At 37.4% G+C, this 17,672-nt stretch overlaps 1 protein-coding gene across 1 annotated transcript; it reads left to right on the top strand.

Moving 5' to 3' along the window:
* Positions 1-111: 111 nt before the first annotated feature.
* On the top strand, positions 112-17,111 carry rab32a (RAB32a, member RAS oncogene family). The gene is made up of 3 exons (XM_008397738.2): positions 112-518; positions 11,530-11,807; positions 15,869-17,111. The coding sequence occupies exons 1-3, from the start codon at positions 305-307 to the stop codon at positions 16,016-16,018; spliced, it is 642 nt and encodes a 213-aa protein (XP_008395960.1). The 5' UTR covers positions 112-304; the 3' UTR covers positions 16,019-17,111.
* Positions 17,112-17,672: the final 561 nt, after the last annotated feature.

Here is a 17,672-nt window from a genome sequence, read left to right as displayed (position 1 = left end):
GCAGCAAAGGCTGATGGCTCTCACTGCACAAGCATCTCAAACTTACTCGACATTTCCGGGTCCTGTGACTTATCAGGTGGTTGCTGTGTGGCAGAGGGAGGAGAAGAAGGAAGGAAGGAAGGAGGAGGAGAAAAACGGAGAATTAGAAAGTAGTGGAAAAGGAGGGGACGGAGTGGGGGGGAACTCCCTGACCGGCCCAGCTCTCTGACCTGCCCAGTTCTCCCTCGGCTCCTGTCAGCGCAGCTTATGTGACCGTGAAAGCAGAAGTTGCTTAAAAGTTTCGCTAACAGCTTTCAGTCTCAGCATGGCCGGAGGCTCGGTGTCAGAGTGTAAGGAGTATCTCTTCAAAGTGCTGGTCATCGGGGAATTGGGAGTGGGGAAGACCAGCATCATCAAACGCTATGTCCACCAGCTTTTCTCCCAGCACTACAGGGCGACGATCGGAGTCGACTTCGCTCTAAAAGTCATCAACTGGGACAGCAAAACGCTGGTCCGTCTGCAGCTGTGGGACATAGCAGGTAAGATAAATGTACTTCTTATTTCGTAAATTAGGAGTTGATACTATTTCTAACGTTGTATGGGTAGGAGTCGTGTGTCACTGAGGTTTCCTCTTTAGCAGATAAGTGTTAAGAGATTCTTTGCGACTTGTTGACAGTTAACCCGTGAAATTATGCAATGTGTCACAGCCACGCTAAATCTGATATGCAAGGAGACAGAATATATATATATATATATATACATATTTTTAAAAACCTGTTTTAATTCCGGTAGGCCGTGAGTTTAAAGACTCCAGATAGGAAATTCCCGTAGCCTTCATGACTGCTCATTGTGTTTTCCACTTCATGATCACAGCAGCACATAATTGTCAATGGAATGTAGGTCACGTTGTTATTACCGACTAAGCGCCGCCTCAATAAGTTGGCTCCTTTCAGTTTTTTTTTTTTTTTTTTTTTAATAACTTTTGTCAGAATAAAACCAGGGTTCTCAAACTGTGGTGCCCGTAAAACTGGCACCTGGGCTGTTCTTGAGCGGTAATTTTTTTTTAGCTAATTATCTGTAATGCAGAGCCAATAACATAAATAAGTTGTCTGATCACACTGGTCTGTGCTCAACTTCTCAAAAGAGGAGCGCAGTGGAGAAAAACTTCAGTGCTGATGGATGAAAAGTATTTTTCTTTCTTTCTCTTTTTTGTTGAAAAAGCAAAACAAACTGCAAATGTCCAAGTCCAGTTGCAGCATAAAATATAAAGTATTTCTTCTGTTCTTAAAAGAATGAGGGAGAAATTTTGCTCTTTTAGTCTTTTATTTGTTAATTGCTACTATACTGCTTCATAACAAAGTCCAGGCATTGATTGGCTCCTTTAAATTGCAACAGCTACTTTACACCACAGTACTGTTCCTACACAAATAGGAACAGTACATAAAGTGATATCAGTTAAATGAATGAATGACTGCTGTATCTGTCTAGGTATTATTAGGACAGAACTAATTAAGTAAGTGGTAAAATTGAGAACCACTGGAATGAACTGTTTATGGACTTGCGCAAGGATATAGTCTCTTATATTTTTCCTGCTATGGTTTATTATTTTCAAACACAGCCAAATTATTATTCCCCATGTATAGTCCCACTTTGACTTTTTATTTCGGTTTCAACTTAAATAACCTTCTTTATTTAATGCTGCCAGACTTGGCCCGCTTGCCAACCTGTTGCATTCCAGCAGCTTGAGTAAACAAGCTGAAAGGAGCAGGGTAAATGCAAGTTAACCCCTTACGAAGTGAGCCAGGCAACTGATAATGGCATCTCAATGCAAAAATAGCAGAGTTATCACAACAGTAAGAAAAAGCGACATGCTTGAGAAGACCGATGAATGAGGAAGTGAGCAAAGACGGCGTGAAGCTTTCAATTCACTAGCTGTAGCCAGGCTGGCGTTACCACAGGTCAGTCAGCATGAACAAAGGTGGTGTCTGTGTTGTTCCATGAAACCCTTTCCTTATTATTATGCTTGATATGATTGTTTTTATCATTAAACATATGTCTGGGATCAAGGATTTTGAAATTCCTTGGTTTTAAACCCTCATGAGCGTGCTGAAAGTCATGAGGCCATTTCATGCTAATGTAATTTCTGCAGACTTAACAGTGTTTGTTGTACTTTTTTTATGTTTAAAACTTTTATTTTTATAAATTCTAAAAAAAAAAAAAATGATGCTTGAGCAAACAAATTTCTGTCTTTTAAGAAATAAGATATACTGGATAAATTTCATTGAAAAACCAAACAATTGATCTATTCTGTAACAGTGATTATAGATAAAGGGAATATAATTAAACAAGTGGTGCATGTTTTTGTATTTTAGAAGTATCAACATCAGGGTTTCCCCCAGAAAACTTGCTAAGCCCAGTGGTTGAGGGGCCAAGGCGGTCCACCGGCGGTGCACGTATAGTGCACCGCCGGTGCACTATGGTGGACGGTGGACGCGGTGCACCGGCGTCCACCGTATTAAAAAATGTTAAGTAGACAGGAAATGTAAAAAAAATACTGGGTAAATTACATGTTACTGGAAAACATCGCCAGTGAAACACTCTTTAAACCCACAACTAGTCTTAAAAACATTAAATCAAAAAATACAATTAAAATGAATATCAATTATTTGCACTTCTGTTTAATCCAAATGGAGCCAGTGGCTCCATAAAGCCCCCCAGGGCTTCAGGGGCCCCATAAATACTAATATTTTAACACAGACCTTTGAACACACAGGCTTTCTGGAATGATGTTCTCTGGTCAGATCAATCAAAGAGGGACTTTTGATCTTAGTAACAGAGGGCAGTGTTTGTTAATGACCTAATACCACAAAACTTCACGCTAATGGTTTTACATGGTTGTAAAGATAATGCAGTTTTGCAGTGGTGTGCTGACTTAAGGTCTGGAGTGCTTACTGTGATTAGTCCGTGGAAAAATTCTACACTAAAACATTGCAGGATTACACTGACGGGCCACCTAACTGTGCATCTAAAGCAACGATATAAACTGACCATAAGTTAACAAAACAACAAGAAAGGAAAACATGTAATCTTTTTATTCATTAAAGCCTAATACTGTACTTTTTTTTAACGTGTTAAAGTAGAGTAGAGTCTGTTTGCTTAATTAGATATTAGTCAAATCTCATTTGATTAAGCAGATATGTCATTTTTATATTTTTTTTAAAACAGAAAAATAAATTAAATCTTTTAAATGATGGTCTCTATTTTAAAAGAAAAATTCAAGCAGTTTTTTTAAAGCATTTATTACTTATTTATTTAAATTACAGCCCAATTTAACATACGGCAGTGTAGTGCATGAAAAGGATCAAAATAAAAGTTGCTTGAGTATGTAATGCTCTAGACTTTTTGAACCCTTATCCAGACTGATACCTTTGTACAACAATATTCTTTTGATCTGTTGTACATCCTCCGCATTCTAGGATTTTAGCTAAACAATGGAAATGTGCAAATTTGTGAAAAGTTTGAACTCAAGAAGACTTAAAGTTAAGTGAAGTGCTTCAAAATTGTTACATTTGGAACACATTGCTGCAGATTTTTAATATCACAAAAGACGTATGTAAGGAATTTATAAAGGGTATTCAAGAAGGCATTTGGATTTGGCAGTACAGTTACAGCTCATAAATTGTTTTAAATTGTTTTTTTTACCAGTCATTCATTATGCTTCAGATGTTTTTCTCAACACCATATAAATCAGAGCTGAATCAAATATATCACAATTGTGAAAGTAACATCAGTATTTGCACTGTAATAATCTCAACTGAGATCTTAAATGCCGCTTTTGGTATGACATTATATTTTAAGTATTCATATTCTGTATTCCACTAATGAAAGTGACAGTGTATATTGTGACTGTTCAGCAGTATGTTCACAGTTACATCTTTTTCCTGATATTGTGCAACACAAAATCTTGCAATAATCCTTAGGGTTAGGGTATATGATTCCTGTAGCTTTGCTCTAAGCTCTTGTGAGTGCTGGTATGATTCCAGTAATGTGACTTGTTGCCATTTTGGGTTGATTTCAAAACACAAGTCACATGAGGAGGGTTTTTTTAAAATTATTTCTAGATGTGTTCCTCATGACAACATCTCCTTCTAGAGCTTCACTGGTTAGATTTAAAATCTAAAACTTGTTTTTCAAAACAGTTTTTTATCCTTTGGAAGGAAAAAATATGCCCTGCCTCTAGACATATTCTGTTCTACCCGCTCCCTCAATCAAACAAACCTCATATGCTGAGACAGATCGGGACAGATGGTTATAAAGGCTGCTGTTTTTTTGTTATATATATATATATATATATATATATATATGAAATATATATATATTCCATTGCTCATAGCGGTGACAGAAAGGGGGCGAACGTTTGGGTGCTGGATAGGTCGTCACAACAACTTGAGTTTCTGTCAGAAGCGGATTGGCAGTCCAGGCTGACGTTCAGACCCTCGCAGCTCAAGCTCAGTGAGTGTGCACGGCATCCGTGACTAAACATCAGGGTGGGCCGTCTGCCTGCCACTCCAAATCAGGACCTAATCAGAAGATCTGCAAGAGAGAAAAAAAACAACAACAAAAAACCATGATACTTTGCTTGATGTTTTTGTTGCGAGACAATGAATCATTTGCATACATTGAGAGAGCACAGATTTTTACTCCCAACTGAAAAAACTTGATGTTGCCCACATCTACAACAAAACTTGAGATAACTTAGAGAAAGTAATAAAAAAAACAGAACGTGGGTGTAAGAGAGACAGCTTAAGGTAAATTAGATGAGTCATTAATGAATGGCCTTTAGGCGATTTGGTCATGCAGAAAAAGAAGGAAGGAGAATTCATCTTGGAAACACAGAAAGCAATTTCTGAGTTGTGTAGTTTTTTTTTTTTTTTTTACAAGCACAACTGTGATTACAGTCCGTGTAGAATGATAGTAATCAGGGGCTTTTATAAGAGGTAGGAAATCAGTATGAGGCTTGAGAGTATCCCAGCCCCTTTTCAAACACAATTGCTACTTTCGCTGGGATGTTTTTAGCTTGCGGACAGGATGTGACTACCACTATGCTATATTGTAAAAGGAGGATGCATCTTGTTGGGCAGAACAGGTAGACGATTGTATGGTCATCATCTGCAACTTGAGTCATTACTGTCTTCGACGTAATGACCAAAGACAGTCATTACGCCGAAGACGTAATGACCAGTCACGTGATACCAGCTGACCTTTGTTCACACCTCTTAAAACATTGTGAACAGCTGATCTCGACGCTGTTTATTCACTGTAAAGTTAAGGAATTTTATAACTGTAACACTTTAACTCAGCGATCTTAAATATAGACTGGAAGCTCCCACAGGAACCTACTGAAAAGATAACATATTCTGCATATAGGATATCCTTAGTACTTAATTTGCACTCCTATTTTAAACTGCAAGAGGATCAGAGACCAGGAAGGGCTGTAAAGGTTTGACGGAAGTTGTGTCTGAGGTCCTGTGTTAAAATGAGGCTTTTGACCAATTACAAATTCTGTCAAATTGACAAGTTGAACATATTCTAAATATAAGTTGTATTTGTAAAGCGTATTGTTGTATTCTTTTACTTATTTTATGTGTTGTAGCCTTCAGATCCATGCTTCGTTTGAAAAGAAATATCTTAGTTATAATGACACCATTAAATAATGTAGAACCTTATTTAAAGTAAGGTTCTACATTAAATACAAATGGTAGTCAGGCGCCTTGTTAATTGCCTAATTGATAATATTTTTGGCAGTTTTGACAAGCAGACCCTCAACTACTATGGATGTGCCTATATAAATCAACTCCTCTGCTGTCAGATTGTTTTTTTATGTACATTGGTGCGCTGAAAAGTGGGGGGTAAGCATGCTAAACATGAGGAGATGAAGTAGAGTTTAAAGGACATCAAGTCCTGTCAATTGTTAGACAAATTAACCAGTAAGTTGGTTGTACTGATAGTTTCACGTTCAGTTTTATGCATCCAGTATGCCGAGGTGAGCGATACTTCTAAAGTGTAGACAGCGACAGTAAAGCATGACAGAACAAATGTTTTCAGTGAGTCATGACTGTGACTGTGTACCTGTGATTCCCATGTAATTCACAAGGTCAGCAACTTTTAACTGGTGATGATATTTTTTCAGCTTCATTTTTCATTTTGACTCAAGGTAGTGCCAGAACATCATTTTCCTTTCCCATTGCACCGTCCGAAACTATTCAATTTAAAGGTAGGTATTTGTTAGGGTTAGGTGTCCATTCATTTTGAAAGTTGCACACACAGACAGTAAGGTATCTTCAAGAGGTCTTTCTAGTGAAGTCTAGAAAATGACAACACCGGTGCCCCTTGGAGACGAACGAAAAAAAAACAAACCCTGCTCTACTTTCTCTGCTTCCTGTGAACGAGTTACAGCTCAGATCAATTTGTAGATAAATAAATCAAGACGGCTGCAAAGTGCTGAGATGTGCCGCATACACTGAAAGCCAATTGAGCAATAGACTAGATCAGACAGATGAGATGCCATTTCATTCGACATGACTCTGTGTTCTTCTTTCCAAACCTCACTCTACTGTAGCCTTTGCTAACTTAAAGCACACTGTCCTCACTTAGCAGAAAAGCAGCTATAATTCCACTGTTGTGATTGGCTAAACGGACCTTCAGTCAAACTGCTTACCCCATGCATTTAGCACAAGTCTGTAGGAACAGAGCACCAGTTCAGGTTCCTGCTGTAGAAGATCACAATCATATAAAATGAGAAAAGTTGGGGGATGGAATTATATTTCAGCAAAGGTCTTTATTGCTATCCTCATGCTGGAGTCCTTCTTGGAAGAAATAAACATCAATTCACATATTTTACAATCTGCTCAAATATTTTGGCAAATCCGAAAGCATTTAGAGGCAAACCCAAGTCTTTAAATGCCTGGATTTTCTTTCAGGGATTACAGAGTGGTGGAGGTTGTAGGGAGAATAGTCCAAATCTTTCCAGTGGAAAGATGAATACCCAAAAACAGGATACAGACATTTTTGACATGCAGGTGAACACTTGTTTTGCTGGGGATTTTTTTTTTTTTTTTTGCTCTCAGCCAACACAAGTTTCAGAAGGATGTGAGATTTGCGTGTTCAGCAAATTCTGTGTATCTATCTAAGGGCACAGGAGTATGCAATACTGCAATTTAAGTTAGTTAAATTATTTTGCATTACGCTGTCATAAGTGCATGACTTAACACAATCTAAAATGTATTTTAATTCATACCAATGTACTTTTAATGTCTAACAAGTTGTCAGCCTTCGTCTTTAAAAGATGGAACCAACTTAGCAAAAAAAAAAAAAAAGGTTATTTTCAGGGAAAGCCAAAGAAGTGTAAGTTTTTTTTGTTTATTTTTTTACTTGAGATTCATCCATGAAATGAAATGTATTTAGATCATAGCATGTTTTGAAAACAATATCTATCATCTAGTTATTGTGATTATTTTGTCTAGCTTTACATCCACTGTAAGTTTTCTGGTCTATTAGAAACGGCATAAATCTCTGATTGTTTTCTTTTTTTGTTGGCCATTTGCATATCCAACGCTTTTACATGTGGATTTTTTAAAATGTTAAATCAGATGTTTTTTCCTTATTAGCAGTGAGAATCTTTGCACAATGTGTTGCTTGCTATAGTGATTTCACTCCTCATCACAAAAAAATTGTGAAATTCAGTTTAACTTAATACATTTGTCGAACAGCAATGAAAGCATCCAGGTTTTTAGTTTTTTTATTCATCGATCACCAATTAGAACCAAATATTTGGAAAGTGGGCCAATCTCTTGCTGATTTATTAATGCTCTAAGAGGCTTTGTGGCAACACTGTGTTCCTACTTCCCCACAGTCTTCAGTTTGAATAACACTTGATTAAGATTGTCTACTTTTTTTCTGAACACTAAACCATAAGGCTGGATTGGGTGGATCGGACATACAAATGTGCATTTGAAAACCAGTGCCACAAAAGTAGGTACTTTTCACTATGATGAAACTCTTGTTTTTGCTAAACTGTAATTTCAATCAGGATTTTCTTTAAACGTTGTCTCAAACTTACACTTTAAAATAACTTACTATGGTATTTGCATTTTTTCTGATTAATGATTCATACTTTAATCAGATATACAAATGGTCTGTGTTGCTCCACGTTCCTATACATTCACTACAAATATCTTTACTGATACACCGTTTGCAAACTAAATGGAATAATGGCACAACTGTTAATTTTTCATCAATCCCCTCTAAATCCAAATTGCCACATTGTTGAAATATTTGCACACTAAAAGATTAGGATGCCCATTACAGGTTGGTGCTTCTTTTTGTAGTTTTTCCTGATTATTGTGGATCAGATTTGTCGCAGCTCTGACACCTAATTCTTACTCTTAAGACATCAGTTGCACTTACTCGAATGTAATGCATTCATTTGAATGTAAAAGATGAAACGCTGCACTTGAAGTTATGGAATTTTTCCCTCAGTCTTTGCTAAGCGCTTAAGTAAGCTGCAGCTTTTCCTCACATGCTGCTCAGAGGAATTTTAACGTGTCGGTCATGTGTTCTTCACAGTCTCGCTATGGAATCCCTGCTGAAGACTACCTTAAAGACAGAGCCACTGTGTTGCTTTTCTTATTTTAGTGCTGTTGGGATGGGGGTGGAGGGTATGAGGAGGGTCACAGGCGGTTGGCTCCCCAACAGATGGAGGCTGCTGCCGCTGTTGCCGCTGCAACGTCTGGCTTGGACAGTTTCTATAGTAACCCACCCACAAGAGTGTGTATGACCATAGAGGAAGCAGGGGCTGCTGGGTCTGTGGATAATGATGAGACTGTGCTTTCTTTCTGTTTCTCCCACGCAGCAAACACAGATTAACCAGTGGCTGTAACTTAGCCGTTTCATAAAGTAGTTATGCAGGAGGTCTGACTGGTGTGCATCTAACCAGGGTGTTTAATTGTTACTTGAGGTCATGCACCAGTTCTTGTAACTTTGGTAAACTGAGCTAAAAAAAAAAAAAAAAAAAAGTTCATCTTATGAAACTTAATGATTTCCTTCTAAATTTCTTAATGTACAGCTGTATGTTTTTTAGATGTATGTTTTTCTTTAGTTTGCTGGCAGTCGCTTTGTGTTGTGTGTTTGACACAGCAGCACACATCTCTTGCTCCTCTGTGGCATCCGCTGAGTAAATACTCTATTGTTCATGTAGTTCAGTCCATTCCCATGTTTTTTGCTGATTAGGTTAGCGGCATATGACACTCATTAATGTTTGCGGTGTAATTTTGTTTTCTCCTTACGTAACAAGACAAATCTCGTTGCGATATTCTCTTCCTTTGCTTGAATATGATGAAAGATGACAGATTAAATAAAGCAGAAAAGTATGAACACCATTAGAAGGATTTTTGCTGATCAGATTCTTTTTTTCTGCTTGATAGTTTGTTGTGGAAATCACAACATCGTCAAAACGTGTGCTAAATTTAGAGTTTTACATTATATATGAACAGGCTTGTTTAATATAAGCAGAAAAAATGTGAGCATGGGTGGCTAAACAGTATCTCAGCAACCTTTTGATAACGAAAAGAAAATATTGGCCCTATACAGTTATCAGCAGAAATGTTATGAATCAAAATGAATCAACGTAAACTTCTTTATTAATTATACGAAGCCTGGAGGGTACACAAAAGGGGAAGTCCTGAACAATAGGTCAACTAACAGCAAAATTTCCAAAAAAATATGCCAGTTCTACTTTTCAAACAAAGGGATCTGTCTTAATAGTAAACTAAAAAGAGAAACCTTAAAGTAAATTTGCCATTTTCACTTAATCACTTAGTCGACTCACATGTCAAGAGGTTGTTTTTTTTCCTATACACTTTAAAGGATCATAGGCTTTTCTATCTAAAGCCCCGTGATAATGCTGGAGGAGCCACTAACTATCAGTTTGCATTCCACATACTGGAAGAGTACTTAAAAGAAAGACATTGCTGAAAGAAAGTCTGTTTAGGTTTTGCTACATGTCCTGGAGGAGACACAGCAAACACATGAAATAAAGATGAGACTAAAATGTAACTTTTTTGATGTCAAATGTGAAAAACATATACCTTGTCCCCTGTCAAACATGGTGGTGGCTGTATTGTGGTATGGGGATGTTTTCTGGAGCCACGGTGAAGCTGGTTAGAGAAGATGAGAAGGTTAATGAAGCCAAATAATCTGTGGTAAGGCTTGGAAATTGCCTAGACAATCTCGTCTCACTTTGCAAAAAAAGAATGGCTCTGGTCGAATCACATCCCCAAAGACAGAATAGAGGGAGACTCATAGAAATGCATTTACCACTTGTGGTGTTAAGGTGGCAAAATGTTAATAAGATTTGAAACTTTTGAATGTGGCTGTATAACCTTGCTATGCCTGCTGCCTAAAGTTAGTGTGCTGAATTGTGATGCTCCTCAGGGTTCTCCTCCCCCAGCCCACCAACCAACAGTGATGATGCTGTGCGAAAATGTCAACCCATTCTGGCATAATTGTTGCATTTTACTCAGCAAGCCCATTAACAAGAGCAGAGGTTCACAGAGAATGACGAGGCCCTTTATTTTTGTCTTTTTTCTGCCCTGGCCCGCTCAGTTCTGGACGCACAGTCTGTACAAGGTCTGGAAATAAAAGCCTTATTTTCAGTCCATCGGCTCTTTATCCCACTGTGTCGTGTCTCTGGTGAATTCACCTGGGGTTATATCAGCTAAAATTAGACTCTCAATTATGAGCAATTACCACCAGGCCTGTGGGCCCCACAGTGAATTCGCTCTCTCTCGCAAACCTGCACTGCAACACACCTCTCCAGTTTTCTGCGAGCTTGGGAAGGCACCTATGCTGCAAAGTGAAAGTGTGCTAGGAGGAGCTTTGCTTACACTTCCTCAATTGCTTTCTAAACCCATTTCCTATTTTTGTGACAAAGATATACCGGCTGTCTTTTCCTCAATACGCTAACTGTAGAGTCTTTGTTCTTTAATTGGAGCAATAGAGCAAAAAGTTATGTACTAAATCTGTCACATGCCAGAAATCATTGGAGACCCTGTATGCATGGACTCAAATCTAATCTAATCACCTCTGTGCTGCTTCTAAAAACTGCCCAAGAGTTAAAAAAAAAAAAAACATGCCATTTCTTTGGGGATATGTTAATGTCTCTTGATGTCTGGAAAATGAGCCATTTCAAAAATCTCGCAATTATTAAATAACAATTAACAGGCACTGCCTTGTTATTACAAAAATAAAATATCCACCACTGCGCAGTTTTGCAACTGATTGCAGCCATTTTCACGCCAATGCAGCATGAATATAAATGTTGAGTTGGAAGTGGTGGCTAGCAGCAGGTTCTTTGGATTTAAAGGGAGAGGAGGCCCTATAACAGCTCTGTTATCTGCAATGTTTAAAATCTCGTATTTTTCTAAATCTATGGCACTCTTCCAAGATTTTAGTCACAGATAAATATTTCCCTCTTTCTTTCCATCCCTCCAGGGCAGGAGCGATTCGGAAACATGACGCGGGTGTACTACAAGGAAGCCGTCGGGGCATTTGTTGTGTTTGACGTGACGAGGGGCGCTACGTTTGAAGCCGTGTCTAAATGGAAGCATGACCTGGACAGCAAAGTGAAGCTGGCTAATGGCAACGCCATCCCCGCAGTGCTCCTCGCCAATAAATGTGACCAGAAGAAAGACAGCGTCAACAATTCAACACTAATGGACAATTTCTGCAAAGAGACCGGCTTCCTGGGCTGGTTTGAGACATCAGCAAAGGTGAGAAACAAGCAATTACCCACATGTGGTGCCTTGAAAAAAATACTTGTCACTTTAGAGGTTTCTTGCTTTTTTTTTTTTTTTGTCACACTTAACATTTTTCAGATCCATAAACTGACTTTAATGTTCAACAAAGAGCAAAAAAACATTTTTAAATGATATATAAGTAACATACTTTTAAAATTATAAAATAGTTTTGATTAATCAATTTGATCTTGCTCAGTTTTGTGAGTCAAAACCAAACACATTTAATGCCAGACCAGTAGAATGAAGTAATGAGTTAAATAAAAATATTTCTGACAATATAAAGTAAACTGAAAGGTCCAAAAAAGCAGGAAATCACACCCCAGTCTTGAAAAAATAAATGAAAAATCAAGGACAGTTGAGAACCAAAATTATTGACATCTATCAGTCTGGGAATGGTGACAAAACCAACAAACTGCAAAAGTTAGAATGTCCACAAGTTAAGAAAACACAGAGTTGTGGTGTATACCCAGGAGTTGCCCATCTGCCAAATTTGCTCTGCATCAGCAACCTTTCCAGAAGAAAAATAGTAGATAAATTTACATAGTGCTTTTCTAGTCATACTACCAACTCAGACACTTCGCATTAGAGCTACATTCACCCAACTGTTTCTTATTAAATACAGTCTGATCTTGTGATCTACAATAATTTAATTTGTAATACTGGTTTAATATAAAAATCAACAGCTTAATAAACTTCACAGCAAATTTGGGGAAACGAGCCTCCATATAGTATATAGTTTACTGTGTGTGATGCAAAATACACAATTTTTCAATTGTTGCCAAACTGCAACTTCATCTGTGCCATAAAGGGGGTAAAATCTCTCTACTTAATGCTTTTTAAAATATTCCTTCTGCAGTGAATTATGAAAAAAATGTGAAGATCTAATTGCACTTTAAATTACAGTAGGATCTATCAAGGTTTTTTTTTAATGTTGCAAAATGTAAAACTGCGATTTTTGCTAATCGATGTAGTGACTTTGTGTTCAACCTTTTATGTGTTCTTTTCATCTCATATTCATTATCTCTCTATTTTAGTAGAGTCATTGTGTTTCTTCATAGTGAATTATTCTGCAGCAGCATTAGATTCCCGATGTTGGAGTTGTTTTAATATCATGACATGATGTGATTGTTGCTGAAGAGAGATTATAGCTTCATCATGTTAGCTTTTTACATGACCCACGAAGAGACAAAAGTTGTCACCGGATGTGTTGCTACCTTCCTGAATGGTTTCCTTACTGCCACTGGCTGACAGGAAATCCTCCAAAGTTATCCTGTGGGGAAGCCTGGCCTGTTCTGCTCCTGTGGTTATTGTGAAAATACAAAATGTTGAACTCTTTTTGGCTCTGAACTTTTCAACAGGTAGTGCCTGAAAACAAGCAACCACATTGGTTAAAAGTGTTTAAACCAGTCTAGTAAACACAGACCACAGCAAAAGAAAAACAAAAAATAGATTTAATATGGTATCACATGGCTTGGTTTGAGATTGGCATATAAAGGAAATGTCGTACTTTTTTCCTTCTGCTGGCGTCACAAGTAATTGTTTTTATTCTGTTTAATGTGGTTTTCGTAACGTAGAATCTGACTAACTGAAGCTCTTGCTTCCATAGTTTCTGTTTATAACTGCGCATAACTTAAAAGAAAAAACAGAGGGTTTTCTTGCATGGGGGATGTAGCAGTTCAACATTTAGAGCTTTTTGATTGTCACCAGATAGGAATCCTGACTAAAAGCACATGACTCTTAGCTGGTACTTTGCCAGAAACTCGAATCACATTCCACTCTTAACAATCAAGCATGAGTGAATTTTTTTTCCCCCGAGACCTGAAAAGAAAGAAAAAAAACTTGTTAGAATGTCTTAAAGAGACTGAGATGGAGATTCACCTTGCAGCAGGGCAAAAGCTGTCCACATACAGTGAGGTGCAATGGAACAGTTTAATTCAAAACATGGTCATCTTTTAGAAGGGCTCAGTCAAAGTCCAGACCTGCACCCAAAATCTGTGGCAATACTTCATTGATGTACTCAGTCTTTCAGAGCTTGAACTATTTGAAAATAGGCAAAGAAATTATCTTTCTGCACAACTCATAGGTACTTCAAGGGGTAGTACTTTAGCTAATTACTTTTGTTATATCTTTGGGGGGAGGTATTGTTTGTTTAACTTATTTTATATTATCACTACTAATGGGTGTTTTGAACAACAGAGAAGTACATTTCACAATTATAACTAAAAGAGAGTAGGAAAACGTCATCCACATTTCCTGTCATCTAATTCCTCTTACTGTTGCCCTTTACTCACTGGCTTTATGAGTCTTTCTAGGAAAACATCTGAAGTCAAGAAACTGGAAACACTCCAAGAAAGAGGCTCCCTTACATTTTGTATAATAGCTAGCTAGTGTTACTTTTCCCTGTTAAGAGATGTGGAGATGTGTTTGGACTCTATTGATCTAATTATGAAAAAAAAAAAACTTTTGCTCCTGGAGCTGTGTCATGTGAAGTGTGTGGGTGTGTGACGACTGCAGAGCAGTTTCCTTTCTGTCAGTGCAGTAAAGCGCTGGTCACGTTAGTGTACAGCCCCACCCACAAAAACCTGGAATGAGAGTTCTCTTAATGGGAGCCAAATGTTCACAGAACAACGTGTTCTCAAGGCCATAAGCAATAAAATAACATTGTTTTGGTGAAGTAAATCAATGTTTTTGGAGTATTTTTAAAATATGGGTCTGAAATGTATGGCCTTGTTACTGGAAAAGTTGGGTACTTATTATTATTATTATTATTATTATTATTATTATTATTATTATTATTATTATTATTATTATTATTATTATTTTATTTTTATTTTTATTTTTATTTTTTTTGTTGAAAATAATAGATGTTAACTAGAACATTTCTGAAGAAATTTAAATGGGGCCTGCCAAAGTGTGCCCGTCTGATGCTACAAATTAGCATCAATGCTAAAGTAAGCTGCAATGTACTCAATAGCATGTGGAGAGTCACAAACATGTTGAGTAACATGGACTTACTCCATTCTGTATGTTAAAATTAGTGTACAAGTTAAAATGAGCCAAATTGCTAACATTAGCCTAAATGCTGTCGCTAGCATGTTGTTTTACATTTTCTTCCTCCATTCAGTATACTAAGTGACTAATAAATAAGAAAAATAGATAAAAGCTATTTTTAGGGAAAAGGCTAGTGCTAATGGGGAGCAGTGAAATGCTAATGTTTGTGCAATGTATTAACCAACAAAGACATGTAACTTCTATCATGAACATAGATTAGCCAAAAACCCTATAAATTACAATGAAATACTGCTCCTTCCTCTAGTCACCAGAAGTAAGACCCATAATTCCCCAGGCTTACTGGGGAAATGTAAGCCCCACCTACTTCCATTTTGATCCCAAAAACAAACTTCCCGATACATCAGTGCCATTTTGTCCCAACGTATTGCAGTCCTACAACAAGCACATAAAATAGTCTTTCTGTTCTCAGCAGCCACCACGGAAACCACTTACCCATTGGTTGCACAGGCAAAAAAGCTATAGAAAACCAGGTCAAGGCACAACAGACAGATGAGCTGTAAATTGAGCGCCTATGTCCAACCAACCCAAACTGTAAAAGTACAAAATGGTGGACGGGAGAAATGACCGGGAAGCTTACCACAGTTAAAAAGGCATGTATTTCTAGTTTTCAAGTAATTAAAATACTTGAAAACTCTCTCTGTTGGCTGAAAGAAAAAAAAAAAAACAGACGACAATGTGAATTGTTCCAATACACAGTCTAAAGGCAAAACAGAACCAAGATTTCAGTTGGAAAGAACAAAACCTTATTTTGGTATATTTTGCATTGGCAATCAATATCCGTTAGTCATTTAAAGCTTTTGTCCAAAATAAAAATTTAATTGCAAATAAATGTTCCCATGGCTTGTGTAAATCTGTTTTGAAATGATTGTACTTCATATCTGTCATTTCTTTTTGTAGTACGTATCATTTAACATCATGCTGTCGTATTCCCATCTTACTGAACTATTTTCTTGTGTTATTAGGACAACATCAACGTAGACGAGGCGGCTCGTTTCTTGGTAGAGAACATCCTGGCGAATGATAAAGGTTTGCCGTATGAGGAGAGCAACGGAGACCGGATCAAACTGGACCAGGAGACTGTAGCTGCTGAGAGCAAGTCAGGCTGCTGCTAACACTCAATCCACTCACATTAGCTATCCGCCTCCCTCTGGTGGGGTCCAGTGAGTTCACCCAGCCTGTGGCTCCAGCTCCCTGATGCAACCTTGGAGACAAATATGATTTTTTTTTTTTATCTCTTCAAAGCTTCAGGAACTTCTTACATTGGTGCCCGTTTGACCTGTGCATCCAAGATTCTCATTACTCACTTTTATTTTTAATCTTGCCACAAAGGTTTTCTACTGCATTTTGCATTTGGGGGATTTTTTTTCTTCTGTTCCTTTAAAAATGCTTACAGTATGTACAGCTGAATTTCAAACTGTTGCCCTGACAACCTCTTAAGCGTTGGACTAATATCACACAAGAAACAGGGTGGGGGGTGTGGTGCATTCACTGCAGAAAGTTGAGGAGCGCATGCTTGGAAGCAATTTTTGACCTTGTGATTGTCACTTTAGTGTATTCTTAATCAATATCATTCCATGTGTGTTTTATTTTCTCACCTCTCAGTTTTCTGTGAAACAAAAAGAACAAAAAAGAAAAAATAAAGATGCTGAAGCTTTTCTTCAGTGCCTAGATGGACATTGCATTCTATTGCGCACAGAGTGAATTTTGCCTACTTTTGTCATTATTAGAATACTGTTAGCCAGTCGTTCTGTAAAATTTGAAAATTGCTATTTGGCTTTTATTGCTGTCAAGCTGTATTGCATTAGTCCACTTATCTCTAACTAAGCATTGTGCCATAACATTGTTATTATTTTAACAGCATGGGTGACAATTTTTTTGCTTCACATAGTACAATCAAAATTACACTGCAGTATTTCACTAAAAAAAAAAGAACAAAGCTATATTGATGGTACTGCATGACTACAGAAGCAATTGCAAACCTTTGCTTAGCTATGTTTCTGCTGGTGTGTCTGTAAATTCCTGTACTTTTAAGATGTTTTGTGTCAAATGTTGCATAACTGATTGTGCAGCAAAACCAGACTTTGACAGAGGCCTCCAGGCTTTTGTATATGGCAATCTGTTGAAGTGTTGATTAAATGTAAATATTGTTTTAAACATGTTTACAGGTGAAAATACTTTAAATATGCAAAACCAAAATAGAATAAACATTTTACTAGATTGTTGTCACGTTGTGGTTTAATGCCTGTTGCAGGGCTCTGGTGATAGATGTTATCCCAGCTGCAGAAGGTCTCCAGGAAAAAGTAAAAACAAAGTACTTTATGGGTGAAGTAAGATGAACATTACTTCTTTAGTTGAGTTGTACTTAAGAGCATGGTTGAATGTTAAGAACACAAAATATGTGTGACGGCTCAATCTTGTCTATGACCTCAGAAGAAACAGATGTTGTGCCTGGGTTTTACATTAAGTATGTCTAGTAAATAAGGTATATTGGCACCTTAAAAGTAAACTAATGATTAAGCTAAATACAATGTTTTTAGGCTAAATAAGAGAGGGGAACAGAGCTGTTTTCCTTACGACAAAACTTTGAGATATTTTTGGAAATATGATCATTTACTCTAAATTGATTTTATATCGGCAGATACATAATTTCTCATTCTTAACGTTTTATTGGCGATTGGCAGAAAAGTTCGAGCACACACTGCCAAAATAAGAAAGTGCAGGAAATGCCCCTTCTCTAGATCCCGCCCACCTTTAAGTTCGGTTGCG

The sequence above is a fragment of the Poecilia reticulata genome, linkage group LG21, assembly GCF_000633615.1.
Source record: "Poecilia reticulata strain Guanapo linkage group LG21, Guppy_female_1.0+MT, whole genome shotgun sequence".
Taxonomy (NCBI): Eukaryota; Metazoa; Chordata; class Actinopteri; order Cyprinodontiformes; family Poeciliidae; genus Poecilia; species Poecilia reticulata.
This window is presented reverse-complemented; position numbering and strand designations above follow the sequence as displayed.

Excerpts from the sequence above, each read along its gene's own strand:
- rab32a (XM_008397738.2), top strand. The coding sequence starts at position 305 with ATGGCCGGAGGCTCGGTGTCAGAGTGTAAGGAGTATCTCTTCAAAGTG. Across the intron at positions 519-11,529 it reads GCAGCTGTGGGACATAGCAG|GGCAGGAGCGATTCGGAAAC; the intron begins GTAAGATAAATG and ends CCATCCCTCCAG. Across the intron at positions 11,808-15,868 it reads GGTTTGAGACATCAGCAAAG|GACAACATCAACGTAGACGA; the intron begins GTGAGAAACAAG and ends TTGTGTTATTAG.